This window comes from Orcinus orca, chromosome 4 (assembly GCF_937001465.1).
Source record: "Orcinus orca chromosome 4, mOrcOrc1.1, whole genome shotgun sequence".
Taxonomy (NCBI): Eukaryota; Metazoa; Chordata; class Mammalia; order Artiodactyla; family Delphinidae; genus Orcinus; species Orcinus orca.
This window is the reverse complement of record NC_064562.1, coordinates 21813479-21827631: the sequence shown is the minus strand read 5'-3', so window position 1 is coordinate 21827631 and position 14153 is coordinate 21813479. Positions and strand designations below refer to the sequence as shown.

The 14153-nt window shown below is 49.2% G+C and overlaps 2 protein-coding genes across 14 annotated transcripts in view; one reads left to right on the top strand and one right to left on the bottom strand.

The window, feature by feature from the left end:
* The window catches only part of MANBA (mannosidase beta), a 144897-nt gene extending 141091 nt beyond the window's left edge, over window positions 1-3806 (top strand). For all 8 annotated transcript variants that reach the window (XR_007476922.1, XR_007476923.1, XR_007476921.1 and 5 more), the window contains one exon: window positions 3679-3806. The gene's annotated coding sequence lies outside the window, so the exon portion shown is untranslated. The remainder of the gene's footprint in view (window positions 1-3678) is intronic.
* The window catches only part of NFKB1 (nuclear factor kappa B subunit 1), a 122060-nt gene continuing 111324 nt past the window's right edge, over window positions 3418-14153 (bottom strand). For 4 of the 6 annotated variants that reach the window (XM_004263570.4, XM_033402102.2, XM_049708847.1 and 1 more), the window contains 8 exons: window positions 13804-14005; window positions 13190-13359; window positions 12750-12852; window positions 9982-10106; window positions 8571-8637; window positions 8092-8264; window positions 7159-7339; window positions 3418-4395 (listed from right to left, as the gene is read on the bottom strand). In XM_004263570.4, the coding sequence (XP_004263618.1) occupies window positions 4238-4395; window positions 7159-7339; window positions 8092-8264; window positions 8571-8637; window positions 9982-10106; window positions 12750-12852; window positions 13190-13359; window positions 13804-14005 (1179 nt within the window). In that variant the 3' untranslated portion in view covers window positions 3418-4237. Of the gene's footprint in view, window positions 4396-7158; window positions 7340-8091; window positions 8265-8570; window positions 9724-9981; window positions 10107-12749; window positions 12853-13189; window positions 13360-13803; window positions 14006-14153 lie in introns of those variants that run through there. The other 2 variants (XM_049708849.1, XM_033402124.2) reach the window with 2 other exon arrangements.

The following is a 14153-nucleotide window of genomic DNA, read 5'->3' as shown; positions in this document are numbered from 1 at the left end:
CTCTAGGTGCGTGGGCTTCAGTAGTTGTGGCATGTGGGCTCAGTAGTTGTGACACGCGGGCTCAGTAGTTGTGATGCACGGGCTTAGTTGCTCCGCAGCATGTGGGATCTTCCCGGGCCAGGGCTCGAACCTGTGTCCCCTGCATTGGCGGGTGGATTCTTAACCACTGCACCACCTGGGAAGTCCAGGAAGCTATTTTTAAATGGCTTCCTGCTGAGAGACAGCTTTCTGGGAAGGTTTATTTCAGGCCTATTGTAGCTTTCCACCTGTCTCCTGCATTCCTTCTGGTATTTTTCCCCATCTGCTGGTCCAAAATGAAAAACACTCCTTCCTCAGAGGCACAGACAGCGTTGGTAGCCTTTTTGTCTGAGCACCATGCAGAGGCTCAGGCCGGCGCTGCAATCTGGGAGGAGAGAGAGGAAGTTTCTGGAACAGAAGCAGAGCTTCTTATTAAAGTAGGGGAATGTTATTTTTAGTCTGGGCATGAGTTGCTTCGTTGTTCCTGCTGCTGTCAGCTTCTCTTTAAAGTGACCTCCTGGTGTGGGAATTGTTGGGCTAGAGACCTGGAGACGGTAACAAGCCACCCCACACCTAAGACTGAAAACATCAGCCATTGTTTCATTTACTCCTGAATCTGCCACTGGGGCAGGCCTCCGCGTGTCAGCTGAGGCAGCGTGAAGGCTAGACAGGTGTGACTCTGGCTGGAATCCTCTCAAAGCTTCACTCCCTCACACGTCTGCCAGTTGATGCCAGCGTTGGCTGTGACCGTGGTGAAGGCTGTTGGTTGAACACCTACACGTGGCTTCTCCACGTGGCCACTGGCTCCCTCAGAGCATGCCTGGTGACTGGGTTCCAGGAGGGAGAGACTCGACCCAGGGGGACTGAAGTTGTATTGCATTTTCTTACCTAACCTTGGAAATCCCTTAGCATCACTTCTCCCCTTGTCACACACCCGGCTAGATGTACAGGGAAGGAACGTAGGCCCCTCCCCTCAGGAGGAGGAGTGTCCGCACGATACCGTAAGACCGGAGGCCTCGTCGTGGCCGCCTGGAAAATAGCTGTTTCTCACAGAGGAATGAAACTGGCGGAGGAATGGAGGCGTGGGTTTGCTGTTGGAGAATCATGGAGACTCAAGCTACTGTTTTTACTTTAAACGTAGAACTTTCGAAAACTGGAATACAGGCATTCCTCATTTGATTGCGTTTTTCTTTATTGCGCTTTGCAGATATTGCAGGGGGTTTTTGTTTTGTTTTTTTTATCAATTGAAGGTTTGTGGTAACCCTGTGTTAACCAGCGCCATTTTTTACAACAGTATTTGCTCACTTCGTGTCTCTGTGTCACAATTTGGTAATTCTTGAAATATTTCGAATTTTTCATTATTATTGTATTTGTTATGGTGATCTGTGATCTCTGATGTTACTATTGTAATTGTCTTGAGGTGTCACAAACCATGCCCATAGAAGACGGTGAGCCTAACCGATAAATGATGTGTGTGTTCTGACCGCTCCACCGAATGGCCGTTCCCTGTCTCTCTCCTTCTCCTCGGGCCTCTCTATTCCCTGAGACACGACAATATTGAAATCAGGCCAGTTAATAACCCTACAAGGTCCTCTAAGTGTTCAAGTGAAAGGAAAAAGTTGCACGTCTCTCCCTTTAAATCAAAAGCTAGAAACGAACAAGCTCAGGAAGGTATGTCGAAAGGCAAGAAAGGCTGAAAACGAGGCCTCTCGCAGCAGTTAGCCAAGCCAATTCCCTTCCTTTCTTGAAGGGAATGAAACGTGCTCCTCCAGTGAACACACCAAAGGTAAGAAAGCAAAAGAGCCTTATTGCTGATAGAAGATCAAACCAGCTACAACATTCCAGAGCAAGGCCCTCCGTTTGTTCAGTTCTGTAAAGATTGAGAAAGGTGAGGAAGCTGCAGAAGAAATGTCTGAAGCTGGCAGAGGTTGGCTCAAGAGGTTGAAGGAAGGCAGGCGTCTCCATAACATCAGAGAGCAAGGTGAAGCAGCAGGTTATCCAGAAGATCGAAGATAACTGAACGAGGTGGCCACACCACACACCAAACTTTCAATGCCGATGAAACAGCCTTCTACTGGAAGAAGATGCCATCCAGGACTTTCATAGCTAGAGAGCAGAAGTCAATGCCTGGCTTCAGAGGACAGGCTGATTCTGTTGTTAGGGGCTAATGTACCTGGTGGCTTTAAGTTGAAACCAGTGCTCACTTAACAATTCTAAAAACCCTAGAGCCCTTAAGAAGTACACTAAATCTACTCTGCCTGTGCTCCATAAATGGAAGAACAAAGCCTGGATGACAGCACATCTGTTTACAACATGGTTTGCTGAATATTTTAAGCCCACTGTTGAGACCTACTGCTCAGAAAAAGAGATTTCTTTCAAAATAGGACTGCTCATTGACAACGCACCTGGTTACCTGAGAGCTCTGATGGAGATGCACAATAAGATTAATGATGTTTTCATGCCTCCTAACACAACATCCATTCTGCAGCCGTGGATCAAGGAGTAATTTCCACTTTCAAGTCTTATCATTTAAGAAATACACTTTGTAAGGCTATAGGTAGAAATTCCTCTGCTGGATCTGGGCAAATTCAATTGAAAACCTTTTGGAAAGGATTCACCATTCTAGATGCCAGGAAGAACATTCATGATCCATGGGAAGACGTCAAAGTATCCACATTCCTACAGGAGTTTGGAAGAAGTTGATTCCAGCCCTCATGGACGACTTTGAGGGGGCCAAGATTTCAGTGGAGGAATGAACTGCAGATGTGGTGGAAACAATAAGTAGAATTAGAGGTGGAGCCTGAAGATGTGACTGAAGTGCTGCAACCGCATAATAAATCTTAAAGGGATGAAGAGTTACTTATGGATGAGCAAAGAAAGTGGTTTCTTGAGATGGAATCTATACCTGGTGAAGACTGTTGAAATGACAATGAAGGACTGGTTTAGTGTGCCCCCAGCAGCTGGGCTGACAAGTCCTTTGTGGAAGAAGGATCTGGGTTGCACAGCACCTCATTCAAACACTTTTCATTTCTCCTCTCCCTTATTTTCAACCTCTTGAGTGAAGAGTTCAGCAAAGCTTCGTGCTGGAAGGCTTTTCAATACTTTATGCATCGCAGAGGCGTTGGGAACACACTGAGGGTTGAAGAGGAAACAGTTTTGCATGAGATGATGGAGGAAGATGAAGTGACACAGCCTAAATGAAATGAGCCTGGCAAGGATTTGACAAACCCAAAGCTTTCATCTCAGGTTGAAATATTTTTTTTTTTTTTGCTCATTTCTGGATCAAAAAATTGATTCTAGAGGGAACTGTGAATGTGAGAACCAGGCTATGGAATGATCCCGTGATTATAAGGAATAATCTTAGAAAAATATTTGTAGAGATCAAACAAGATGAGCTCATCAATTTACTTTTCCTTTTATTATAAAAGTAAAATAAAAAATAGCATTTATAAATCCAACATTTTTTCCTTTAAAGTATTTGATCTAAAAAACATATTTACAATAGCAAAATGCAGCCAAGGGGGGAAATACCATTTTCAGGACTGATTGTAACCATGTTTAAATACTGACATGTACATATTCTTTTTTCAAATCACAGAGAGAACCACATTAGGAAAAGCAGTGAGCTTTTTTTTTTTTTTTTTTTTTTTTTTTCCCCAGCCACTCAAGCTTGCGGGATCTTAGTTCCCCAACCAGGGATCGAACCCGGGCCTCCTGCAGTGGAAGCACCGAGTCCTAACCACAGGACAGCCAGGGAAGTCCTAATGAGCCTTCTTTTTTTTTTTTTTTTAAATCACACACCAAATAACTCTCACTTTAAAATTCATAATCCTTAATCTGAATGCACAACTGTGCTATGGACGGCCAGAAGGAACACCCAGTAGGGACTGTGACAACTTTTAATGACAGTGGGGAAGCAGCAGAGGGACAGCAGCAATGAGAACAGAAAGCAGCTGGTAAAGCTCAACAAGCTACCGCACTCCCGAAGAGGCGTCAGCCCAGCCGCGGGCTGTGATCGTAGACGCTATCGGTAAGTCAACTGAACTAAAATTCATTTCAGAACCAAAGAAGAAATCCACGTTTAAGGCCTTGAATTACACCCAGCGCGATCCAAGCAGGCCGGTATTCCTCGGAGCACTTCGGATGCACTTCCTTCCTCTGGACAACGCGATGGAATTTCAGAGCTTTGGTTTACTCGGTGTTGGAAGCTGCCAGCAGGCTAAATTTTGCCTTCTAGAGGTCCTTCCTGCCCGTAATCGTGGGGCACTTTGTTAATAGTTAGCAAGGAGCTGCCGCTGGTCAGAGACTCTGTGAAGCTGAGTTTGCAGAAGGATGTCTCTACGCCGCTGTCACAGACGCTGTCGTCCCGGAACTCGTCTGGGGGGAGAAAGCACGGACTCACAGGGGTGCACGGGGAACACGGCCATCCCCGCTGGGCTCCCGTGTGTATCTGGAAGGCTCGTGGGCTGGAGAATTCTGCCTGTTCCCCTCCACCAGTCACCACGGGCCCACCTACGCCGCCCCAGGTGTTGCTACTGTTCACGGCGCGGGGCGGGGGGGGGGGAATTGGGGGCGTGGGGGGGTGGGGACAGAAAACACTGAGCTTTATAAAAAGTGTGAAAATGTCAAAGTTAGCCAAGTGTTTTCACCTCTCTTTCTTATAATCTAGCCTCATGTTTATCAGAATCCTTTCTGAATTCTCTAGACTCAAAGTGTACCTTTTTTTTTTTTTCCTTAGAAATTAGGTGTATTTTTTCCACCCACTGTATTACCTATTTTATAGCTGGGGAAATTGCTGAACGTAGGCAAAATAAATTGGTGACAGAAGTAGGAAATAAAAATGAGATCTCCCTCTGGGCCTCGTATGCTATTAGACACTATACATTGCCTCAAAAATATTTTGGTAGCCAAAAAAGTGAGTGATTTTGATGAAAATGAGCCTCTACTGGGCAATTAGGTCAGATTCTCCTTTGAGAAGTGTCTTGAGGGATCTGAGCAATGTGAATTATTTCCTATAGGGAGAGAGTGACCAAGGAAACAGAAGTCTACCGTACGCGAATCAAAAAGCTATCTTCTTGTATATTAAATTCCAGTGTTAAAACGTTAAGACCTTAATGGCAGGGGCATGGCTATTGTCATTGATTTATTCAACCCATCAATCTTTATGGGTTTCTGTTATGTGCTAAGAACTGTGAGGTATTTTAAAAATAACTACAAATTGAGGGCTTAAGGCTTTTTAAAATATAAGTATTTACCTACTTCTTTGTTTGTGCAGACGGAGCGTCAGGTCATATGACAGGAGATGTGGGTGGTTTTCTGGTGGATACGCTATTCCTTTCTAAAGCGTGCACAACACCTGTCCTCACTCCCCTAGGAAGGGCCCTCCCACCCCAGCAAGGTGACACCAGTGCTGAAACTGAACGGCAAGAAGGAGCCCGCCAGGTAAGGACCTTTGCGGGGAAGGGGACGAGAAAGCTCAAAGACCCTGAGCCTGGATCGGACTAGTGATCTGGGGGGGCAGAAGGAACACGCGGCAGGGCAGGGGGGCAGGAGGAAGCACAGGCGAAAGCGATGTTTGAAAGAGAGAGCAGATAAAGCAGGGACACTGTCTTTGCTGCTCACTGACCCATCTTCAACGCCTGCAACACTGCTGGGTGGGCACGCCAGATGTGCTCAGTAGAGATCTGTTGAATGGCTGAATGAAGGGGAGGGGGGAACGTCATTTTTAAAAAGAATCACACTACCTGTTGTGTAGGGAATGGCCTGAAGGCGGGCGGAGAGATTGGAAACAGGGAGACTGACTAGGAGCTGCGGCAGGCATCAAGGCAAGAGATGGAGGTGGGCTGGGTGGGGGCGGTCGGGGCCAGCGAGCGTTCACACGCAGTCGCAACCTCTTGGAGGATAGTAGTGCTTGTGACCGCCGTGGCCAGCGCCGAGCCTGGCTGTGAGTGGGTATCAAGAGTCCTGGGCAGGTGAGGACAAGTAAGGAGCACCTAGGATGGGGCTCTGGAGGCTGCAACTTTAAAAGGTGAGTGTGGAGGTAAGCGTGCCAGGGGAGAGCCCGGAGGGGAGGCTGTCTGAAGAGCGGTCGCCCGGGATGCGCGCTGCGAGCGGATGGCGACCAGATGTGAGCAGACGCCGGTCCTCGTGGTGAGAGGGGCCTGGTGCAGGCACAGGGTGTCGAGGAGAGAGGAGAGGAGGTGGAGAGAAGAACGCTACAGAGTTCTTCCGGGAAGCCTGGCTGGGTAGGAGAACAGAGAAATCGGGCTGCGGCTAAAGGGGATGGGGGAATCAAGGGGATGTTTGTTTCCGTTTTCTTTTGAAAAGATGAGAGAAACTACAGCACGCTTGCGAGGGGATCTAGTCGGGAGGGAGAAAATGCTAAGGCATGAGAGCTAAGCGAGGGTTAGAGGAGCAGGACCTGGCTGGGCAAGAGGCGGGCCCAGGCGGGCTGGAGGTCTGATGGTGCAAAGATGAGAGAAGTCTAGTGGTTTCTCTGTTCTCGGTGGAGTGAGGCGAGGACACGGGATGAGTGAGGAGTGGGAAGGGGTGTGGGCAGCGTAGGAGGAGAGAGCATGAGAGAAATGGTTGTTAGGGCGGGAGAATACATTTGAAGGGAAATGGAGGACTGTGGCGCTGGGAGTCCATTAGGGCACGCGTTCTAGGTGGGGTGACGGGGCAGCGTTGTGGACGCGGGGGGAGGCTGAAGGGAGGAGAGACAGGACCACAGGAGGGGAGCCTGGGCAGCGGTGGGAAACATCGCAGCGTCAGTCCACAGCCTGGGGCGCTAGTCCTGCCTCCACCGACCCGGGTCTGGACGTTTCTCTCTCTTTCGTAAATTTAAGCAGTGAGAGAAGTAATGCTGGCCTTCACCGCCTGCAGCCTGCTGTTTTGGTATTTACCGTGAACCTGAGCGACTCGGGTGCCCATGTGGCTGTTGTGGGGACAGCCCCTCCCCTGAATGGTAGCGTCCGGAGGGGAAGACAGTACAACCTATGGTGCCCGAGGGAGACGGATGTAGCGGACGGCGTGTCCGGGAGGTGGTGGTGGGGAGGACAGACCACAGCCCCAGAGGCTGAAGGCGCCAGCCTGGCAGGGCGGGGAAATGTCTCGACCGCTTTTTCAATCCTTTTTCTTTACCTATTTGCTGCCCTGTGGAAGCAGGCGAGAAGGGCAGCGAGTGGGCCTGGGGGGCAGCCTCCACCGGGCTGGTGGCCGCACTGCCCGACGTGCAGAAGGCTGCTTGGATCACTTCAATGGCTTCGGTGTAGCCCATCTGCCTCAGGGCCTCCACCAGCTCTTTTATTGTCCCCCCAGAGACCTGCGAGACAGAAATGAAGAAAGAGGATGTCTCTGCGTTCAAAGCTGTGCAGGGACAAGCAGGCAGGCTGTGAACACGACAGCACGCCCCTTCCCCCGAGATAGCCGGCGGCCTGGGAGGTTGCTCTCAGGGCAGAGAGCAACTCAAAGATACGCGGTCTTTGAATCAAGTTTCCTGTTTCAGCTCAAAGACCACTCAGGAAATCACGGAGAAGCACTTTATAGTAAGCAGAGAAGGTGCTGAGGCAGTAAAACTCTACCCAGAGTGAAGTCTACCCCATATCCCTGAAGCTCTGGAAACCACTGAGAAACGAGCTGGTGATGAACTTTGCCACAGAAAGTAATTTCACCCCGTGTTTTTCTACCTTTTCGTTTTAGAAAGGAAAGCATCACCAGGTAATGGCTCTGCAAGGAGTCACGTCACTGGTTCCATGTGCTGACATGCGATCAAGGCATGTTCTTGGGGAGGGCAAGGCATGAAGGTTGATTACAGTCTTTCGTCTTTGTTCAGCGAGATCAAAGTTCTGTGACCATCCTGACACTCTAAGTAGCATTTCTGCAGCAAGTCTCAAGGTGTCTGAAAACAGCCAAGGTGGGTTTCCTGCTGTCCTGGGTCAACCCTCCCAGGACACGGGTAATGACTGATTTTCTACCTCAGAGTTAAGGGAGAAGGAAAGGGATTATGCTCCGGCCAATGGTGTTAACAGAGCAAAGTCAAATAAACGTAGTCAAAAATGTAAGACGACGTGTTACCTCGTAGTTGTCCATGAGAGTTCTGGAAGGAGCAGGACTCAGCCGGAAGGCATTATTTAGTATCCCCAAACCTAATTTCTGTGCCAGAGTAGCCCAGTTTTTGTCTGGATCAGGAATTTCTAGCAACTTGTAGAGCTGCAACTTCGCATCTTCAGTCAGCTGTTTCATGTCTCCTGAAGAGAATAAAGAAGAAACACGACCGTCCTAACCGACCAGAGACGCTCCGGAGGGATGGATCACTGCCACACCGCTCACCCTCCCGCCCCGGGGAAGCAGTCCCGTTCCTTCACGTGGAAGTCGGCAGCAGCCCACGCTGTTGTAATTTACAGCCGGACCTTCTCTGTGGCGCCCCTCCAGGGTCTCCTGATTCTGAGAGAAGCCCCTGTGCCTTTCACAGCACACCCTGACCCCCCCCCCCCCCTTCAGTGACAGGGTGGAGATGACACTGGCTCAAAGAACCCGCTTCTCCCACAACTCACCTTGTGCCAGTAAATCGTCAGATGTAAACTCTGGCTCATAGGGTTTCCCATTTAATATGTCAAATACCTATTGGGAGGAAAAGCACGGGGAGATGTTGCACGTTACAGGGACCATGAGGGAAATCTGCTTCTCTGTAATATAAAGGACTCGGCGTGTCCTCCTCAGGAGGGGCCAGGACCCCAAAGATGGAGGAATGGGAAGAGGGGTCAGTACCATCGCCCGGGAATACGCGTGCCCTCTGGGGGGCTCTGGGCCTGGCAGGCTGTGCTCCACGGGAGCCGCCTGAGGTGGGGAGCAAGACCCAACCCAGCCTCACACAGAGCCAAGGCCACGGCCCTGCTGAGGGGCAGAGGCAGTCTAGGCCACCCAGTCAGCCACGTGTGGGTCAGCGATGTTCCCTGAGAGCTAGGGAGGGGGCTGAGCTCACGCTGAGCTGTGAAGCTGGGCTCTGCGGCTGCCCCTCCTCCCTAGTGAAAAGGCTTCTGAGAGCGAGTTTTACGAACGTGCCCAAACTGAGGTGTACAAACGCTCACAGGGCTTGGGGTCAGCCTCCTGGCACCATCCACGTTTTAACTGCGGGGCCAGAAAAGCCTTAGGTTAAAACGGAGGAAAAAACCAAAACTGCATAGCTCTGGGGGCTGTTCTGCGCTCTCTGCAGTCACTCGGTGGCTGGCTGACCTGGGCGAGGACCACATGGGGTCACTGAAGTGGGTTATCTTTGTGTTCTGTGGTGAGGCTTCTGGGAAAACCAGGCGTTCAACGTAAAGAGAGCCGTGTGGTCTCTCCGCCAGGGTCACTCAGCTCAACCCACGCGGCCCGCGAGGGGCAAGCGGGCAGTTTTGGACAGGGAGCAGCACCTGGCCCTGCGAAGGGTTAATATTCAGCTGGGCCGCCCACCTCCTCCCTCTGGCTCCCCTCCCAATGCCCAAAAGACCCAGTAACTGCTTTCGCCTTCAGATCTCAGGTCAGCAGAGTTCCGAGGAAAGCTTTAAGGCTGTTTACTTTGTTTACATTTGTGCAGATCCTCAGAAGAATCCCCATTTCTTTTTATGTTCAGAAATCACTTACCGAAGTTCAAGCCAACCGTAACAGTTATCCTGGCTTCAGAAACTGAGATGGGAACGACTGTGGTGTAAGTTCAGAGTGGGTAACCTGTAACGTGAATTTTGTGTTTCTCTCATCTAACTCTGATCTGATTAGCCATATACTTTTACACTCAGAACTCTGCTGACCTAGATCTTTCACAGATAGGCTTTTCAAGATAAATACAGCTCTTGACAAGCAGACTTTCTTAAAAAATAACAGGCATGTGCTTTGGGGAGTAAAGACCGAGGAAGGCCACCTGCTCTGACATCCCTGGACCTGGAGCTCCCTCAGGAGCAGCCAGCACACGGGCGGAGCTGCACTCACCTGCCAGCTGGTGGCCATATCCAGAGGAGTGGTTCCTGGCAGGACTCCTTCATCCTCTCCATCCTCGTCCCAAGACTCATCCAGGTCGTACAGAGGCTCAAAGTTCTCCACCAGGGGATCTGCTCCTGCGAAGTCAAGTTAACACAGCGTTAGGTAAACCCACATCTTGTCAACTTCTAACTGCCTGCAGGGGTCAGAGTCTATAAACAGATAAAACATGTTTATTTATAAGCATATAAAACACATTTTCTACTGAAATATCCAGAAACCTGCTTTTAAACTTAAAAATTCAAATAAGTTCTAATGCATCTTGACTGTAAAGGTGACTGCAGATACCCCATATGGCCAAGGACACTTTCAAAAACAAAAGACCTGGAACACGCTGACTCTCACATTTAACGCTATAGGACAGTTTTCAAGTGAACGATGCATCTTTAACCTGAGGACCGACGGCAGCAGTTTACAGGGACCAGGGTGCACGCTCGGGATTAAGGTCCTAAATGTTCAAATTGATGCCCAGCGCCGCACGTTTCTCAGCCTCTTCACCTGCTGGCTCAAAAGAGCAAAGCTGCTGCTGTCTAGTGCCAACCTGTTCCGCTTTACTCCTGGGTACGGCACTGATCCTTAAACGCAAAATGCCAAGAAAACCTTCTGGTAGGATGTGGAGTTGTTGAAAAAGTTAGGGCCAATCTTGGAAAATCTGGTCTGTTCCTTAGCCAGCAGCGAGAAACACCTGAAGTAACTCAAAAATTAAGGCTAGAGTTAACTTCTCAAAGGCTTAGAGAGACTATTTTATTGCTGCCTGATGAACAGTAGGAAGTACAGCACGCTCCCCTTTTGGAAAGAGGACCTTGTTTTAGTCTTGCTGGGAGGACGTTTGACTCTTGACAACTTCAATAATAGGGGATAATAAATAATAATAGAGATAATAATAATAATAATGAGAGGATCTGCATGCCACTTCTTACTCTGTTCTCCCAGCTGCAGCCTGATCTCTGGGGCAGTAAGTGTCACCCGACCACGGAAACAGTAGAGAAACTAGGATGAACAATTTGCAGGACCCAAGATGGAGAAGCTTAACTAGGTCTGTTCCTTAAGTGATCTTCTTCATGACTCTGAGCTCAGGACTAGGATTTTGTTTTTGTTTTTAAATTTTGTTTTTAAATTTTGTTTATTTTTGTCTGCGTTGGGTCTTCGCTGCTGCGCGTGGGCTTTCTCTAGTTGCAATGAGCGGGGGCCCCTCTTCGTTGCGGTGCGCGGGCTTCTCATTGCGGTGGCTTCTCTTATTGCGGAGCCTAGGCTCTAGGTGCACAGGCTTCAGTAGTTGTGGCTTAGCGGGCTCTAGAGCACAGGCTCAGTAGTTGTGGCGTGGGCTTAGTTGCTCCCCAGCACGTGGGATCTTCCTGGACCAGGGCTCGAACCCGTGTCCCCTGCATTGGCAGGCGGAGTCTCAACCACTGCGCCATCAGGGAAGCCCAGGACTAGGTTTTTCTTCTGAGTTTCTTCATTTATATACTGGAGAAACTGCTACTTGCTACTCCTTTCATGGGATACTGAGAATTAGAGAGAAAGCATTCTTGGAAGGGTCAGAGCTTCTCGTCTGAAGGCATTTCTTAATTATAACCAGTGACTCCCCACACTATTCATCCACACTGCAATCATCGTCTCTTGTTCACGGGAACGTCAACTTGACAAAGGAGGAAAGAAAAGGCTGCTGCTTATTCGGGATGTGATGTCAGAAAAATGTAGTGCTGCCAAAGAAAAGGTTCTCATATTTTTCTGGCCTCAGTTTTTTTTAGAAGGTATTTAATCTTCTCTTTTCTTGACTTTGTGAAGCATTTATTTTCTAAAAAAAATTTAATAACCTCTGAGGTAAATCACATAGGCCAGGACAGGCTTGAGATACCAATTCCATTAAACATTTTTTGAGGTTCTAAATACACAAGGCAGTAGAGATTCAAGGATGAGCAGGAATAATTTTTTCTGTATTTCACAGGAAGAGAGGATTGAATTGGAATAACACCTTCAAATCCTTGAGCAAAACAGGGGACAGAAACACAGCAGAGAGAATGGAGTCTGGAAGTTCAGGGTGACGAGGTGTGACTCACAGCTCTGCCCCTTACTGGGGCCCTGGGACCGGGATGCAGAAGTCTCTCTAGTCTGTTTCCTTGGCTATAAAATGGGGCTAATAATGGGCTTTGTCTCAAAGGGTTATTGTGGATTAAGTAAGACTAAATGAGACAGTGCATGTGGAGTGCCTATAGCCCAACAGCCCAACAGCAGCTAGCGATGTTTAGTGCCTGGTACATGACAGTACTCAACACACCGCCCACTTGTTTCTTCCTATTACTCTGGCTTCTCAGGGACCTTTCTTGCAAAAGGAAGTCTTTAAATCATTTCTTATACCAATAAACTTTTCCTTCTGAGGACTTGTGACATGACCTGAGGTGGATACTGCTCCGAGTTCTACAAGGAATTCGATTCAACGTTAAGAGCTCTTGTCATGGGAGTCAATGAAGACAACCCACATCCAAAACAAACAGGTGAACTGGAGAGTAAAAACTAACGTGACTGTCAGCACGAAGCCCGGGACTACTAGTCCAAACAGTGCCTCTACGGCAGTTGAATGTGATTTGCCAGAGAACTTTTATTTACTTGTGCCTTTCTGCAGCGGGTCTGTGGCTTAAGAAGGTGGCGTGGCTGCTCTACTGAGGCTGGGTTTGCATTCCTGATGACATTTTCCATCACCGACCGCCAGGCTCCCTTACCTGCTGCCTTGAGAAGAGCTGCCAGCCTCGTGGACCCTCTCCCAGCTGCTATGTGCAGGGGTGTAGTTCCGTCATAGGTGGTGCTGTCTACATGGGCATCACCCTAAAATCCCCCCACACAGAAAACGGTTAGTCCAAGGTTCTCTCGCCCTTTTGTCCCCGCCTCCCCCTGTCTGCATGGCTCCCCGGGTCATATTACCAGCCCTGTTGCTATTTTGGGCAGGCTCTGCCATTGAAGAAATCCCCAGTTAGAAATAACCAGGCAAGGGATGCCGGGAGAGCCTGAGCTGCTATTCTGAAGCGTCGAGTAGATAGAGTAGATGTTACAAAGGTGGAGCAGAATGTAGGGAGATAACCTGTTCGCGACATCATTCTTCGAAAAGATTTCCCCCAATCCCCTTTGGGAATTGAATGCAAAGGCAGGTAAGCGCATCCTTCACCTCCAGGAGCAGGCAGCCAGCCAAGGAGATGTTGTCGTGCTCCACGGCCAGATGCAGCGCCGTGCGCCCTGACTTCCGCTCCTGAGCGTTGACGTCAGCCCCGGCGCCCACGAGCAGCAGCAGACACGGCAAGCTGTTGCTCATCATGGCCTCGTGAATGGCGTTCAGACCTGCAGCCCAAGCACAGGCACGGTCACGGGGAGGGAAGGCTGTCGGGGGTCAGCATGTCGAGTGCCAACAGAATCTCTCCTTCAGACAGTCTTTACAGGTGCTGTAAGTCAGTTATTCTGCATGTAAACCCAGACTCCTTTCACGTTCTCAGGAGACACTGAGAGCATATAAACATTCTCCGAATAACGGATGCTTTCTACATACCAAGACTGGTGTTTGCTCAGGCCTTTGCTTTTTCCTCCTACTGACTGCCTATTCCAAATCATCTTTAAAGGAATTAGCTACAGCCAGCAATGGAAATTTCCATAAGAGATGATGAATTCTAAGTGATTAAGGAAAGCACTTTGGGGTGCCAATCAAATAACACACATTTACCAGAGAGCTACTTTTTGTGTAGAAAGCAGACAGAGAGGGTTACACCACGATGTGTGACTGTCTCTTACCTTCCCCGTTGGGGTGGTTGATAAGTTGTGCTGCCTTCTTGTGCTTGAGTAAAATGCTGAGAATTTCATCGTGTCCTCCTTTGGCAGCCAGGTGCAAAGCAGAGTTACCCGAGCGGTCCAGAAGGGTGAGGTCGGCCCCGGCCCTCAGCAAGTCCTCCACCACAGCCTCCTGCCTGGTGATCACTGCCAAGTGCAAGGGTGTCTGGCGAGAATAGGCAGGAGATGACACTGGTCAGCGGCATACTTGTAACCCACAGGCTTATGAGCTGTGGCTGCAATAGGTGGAGTCATACTGAGGGGCCATTTCTCATTCCCAGATTAACTTCTCACCTTTGCAAATGAGTTACTCT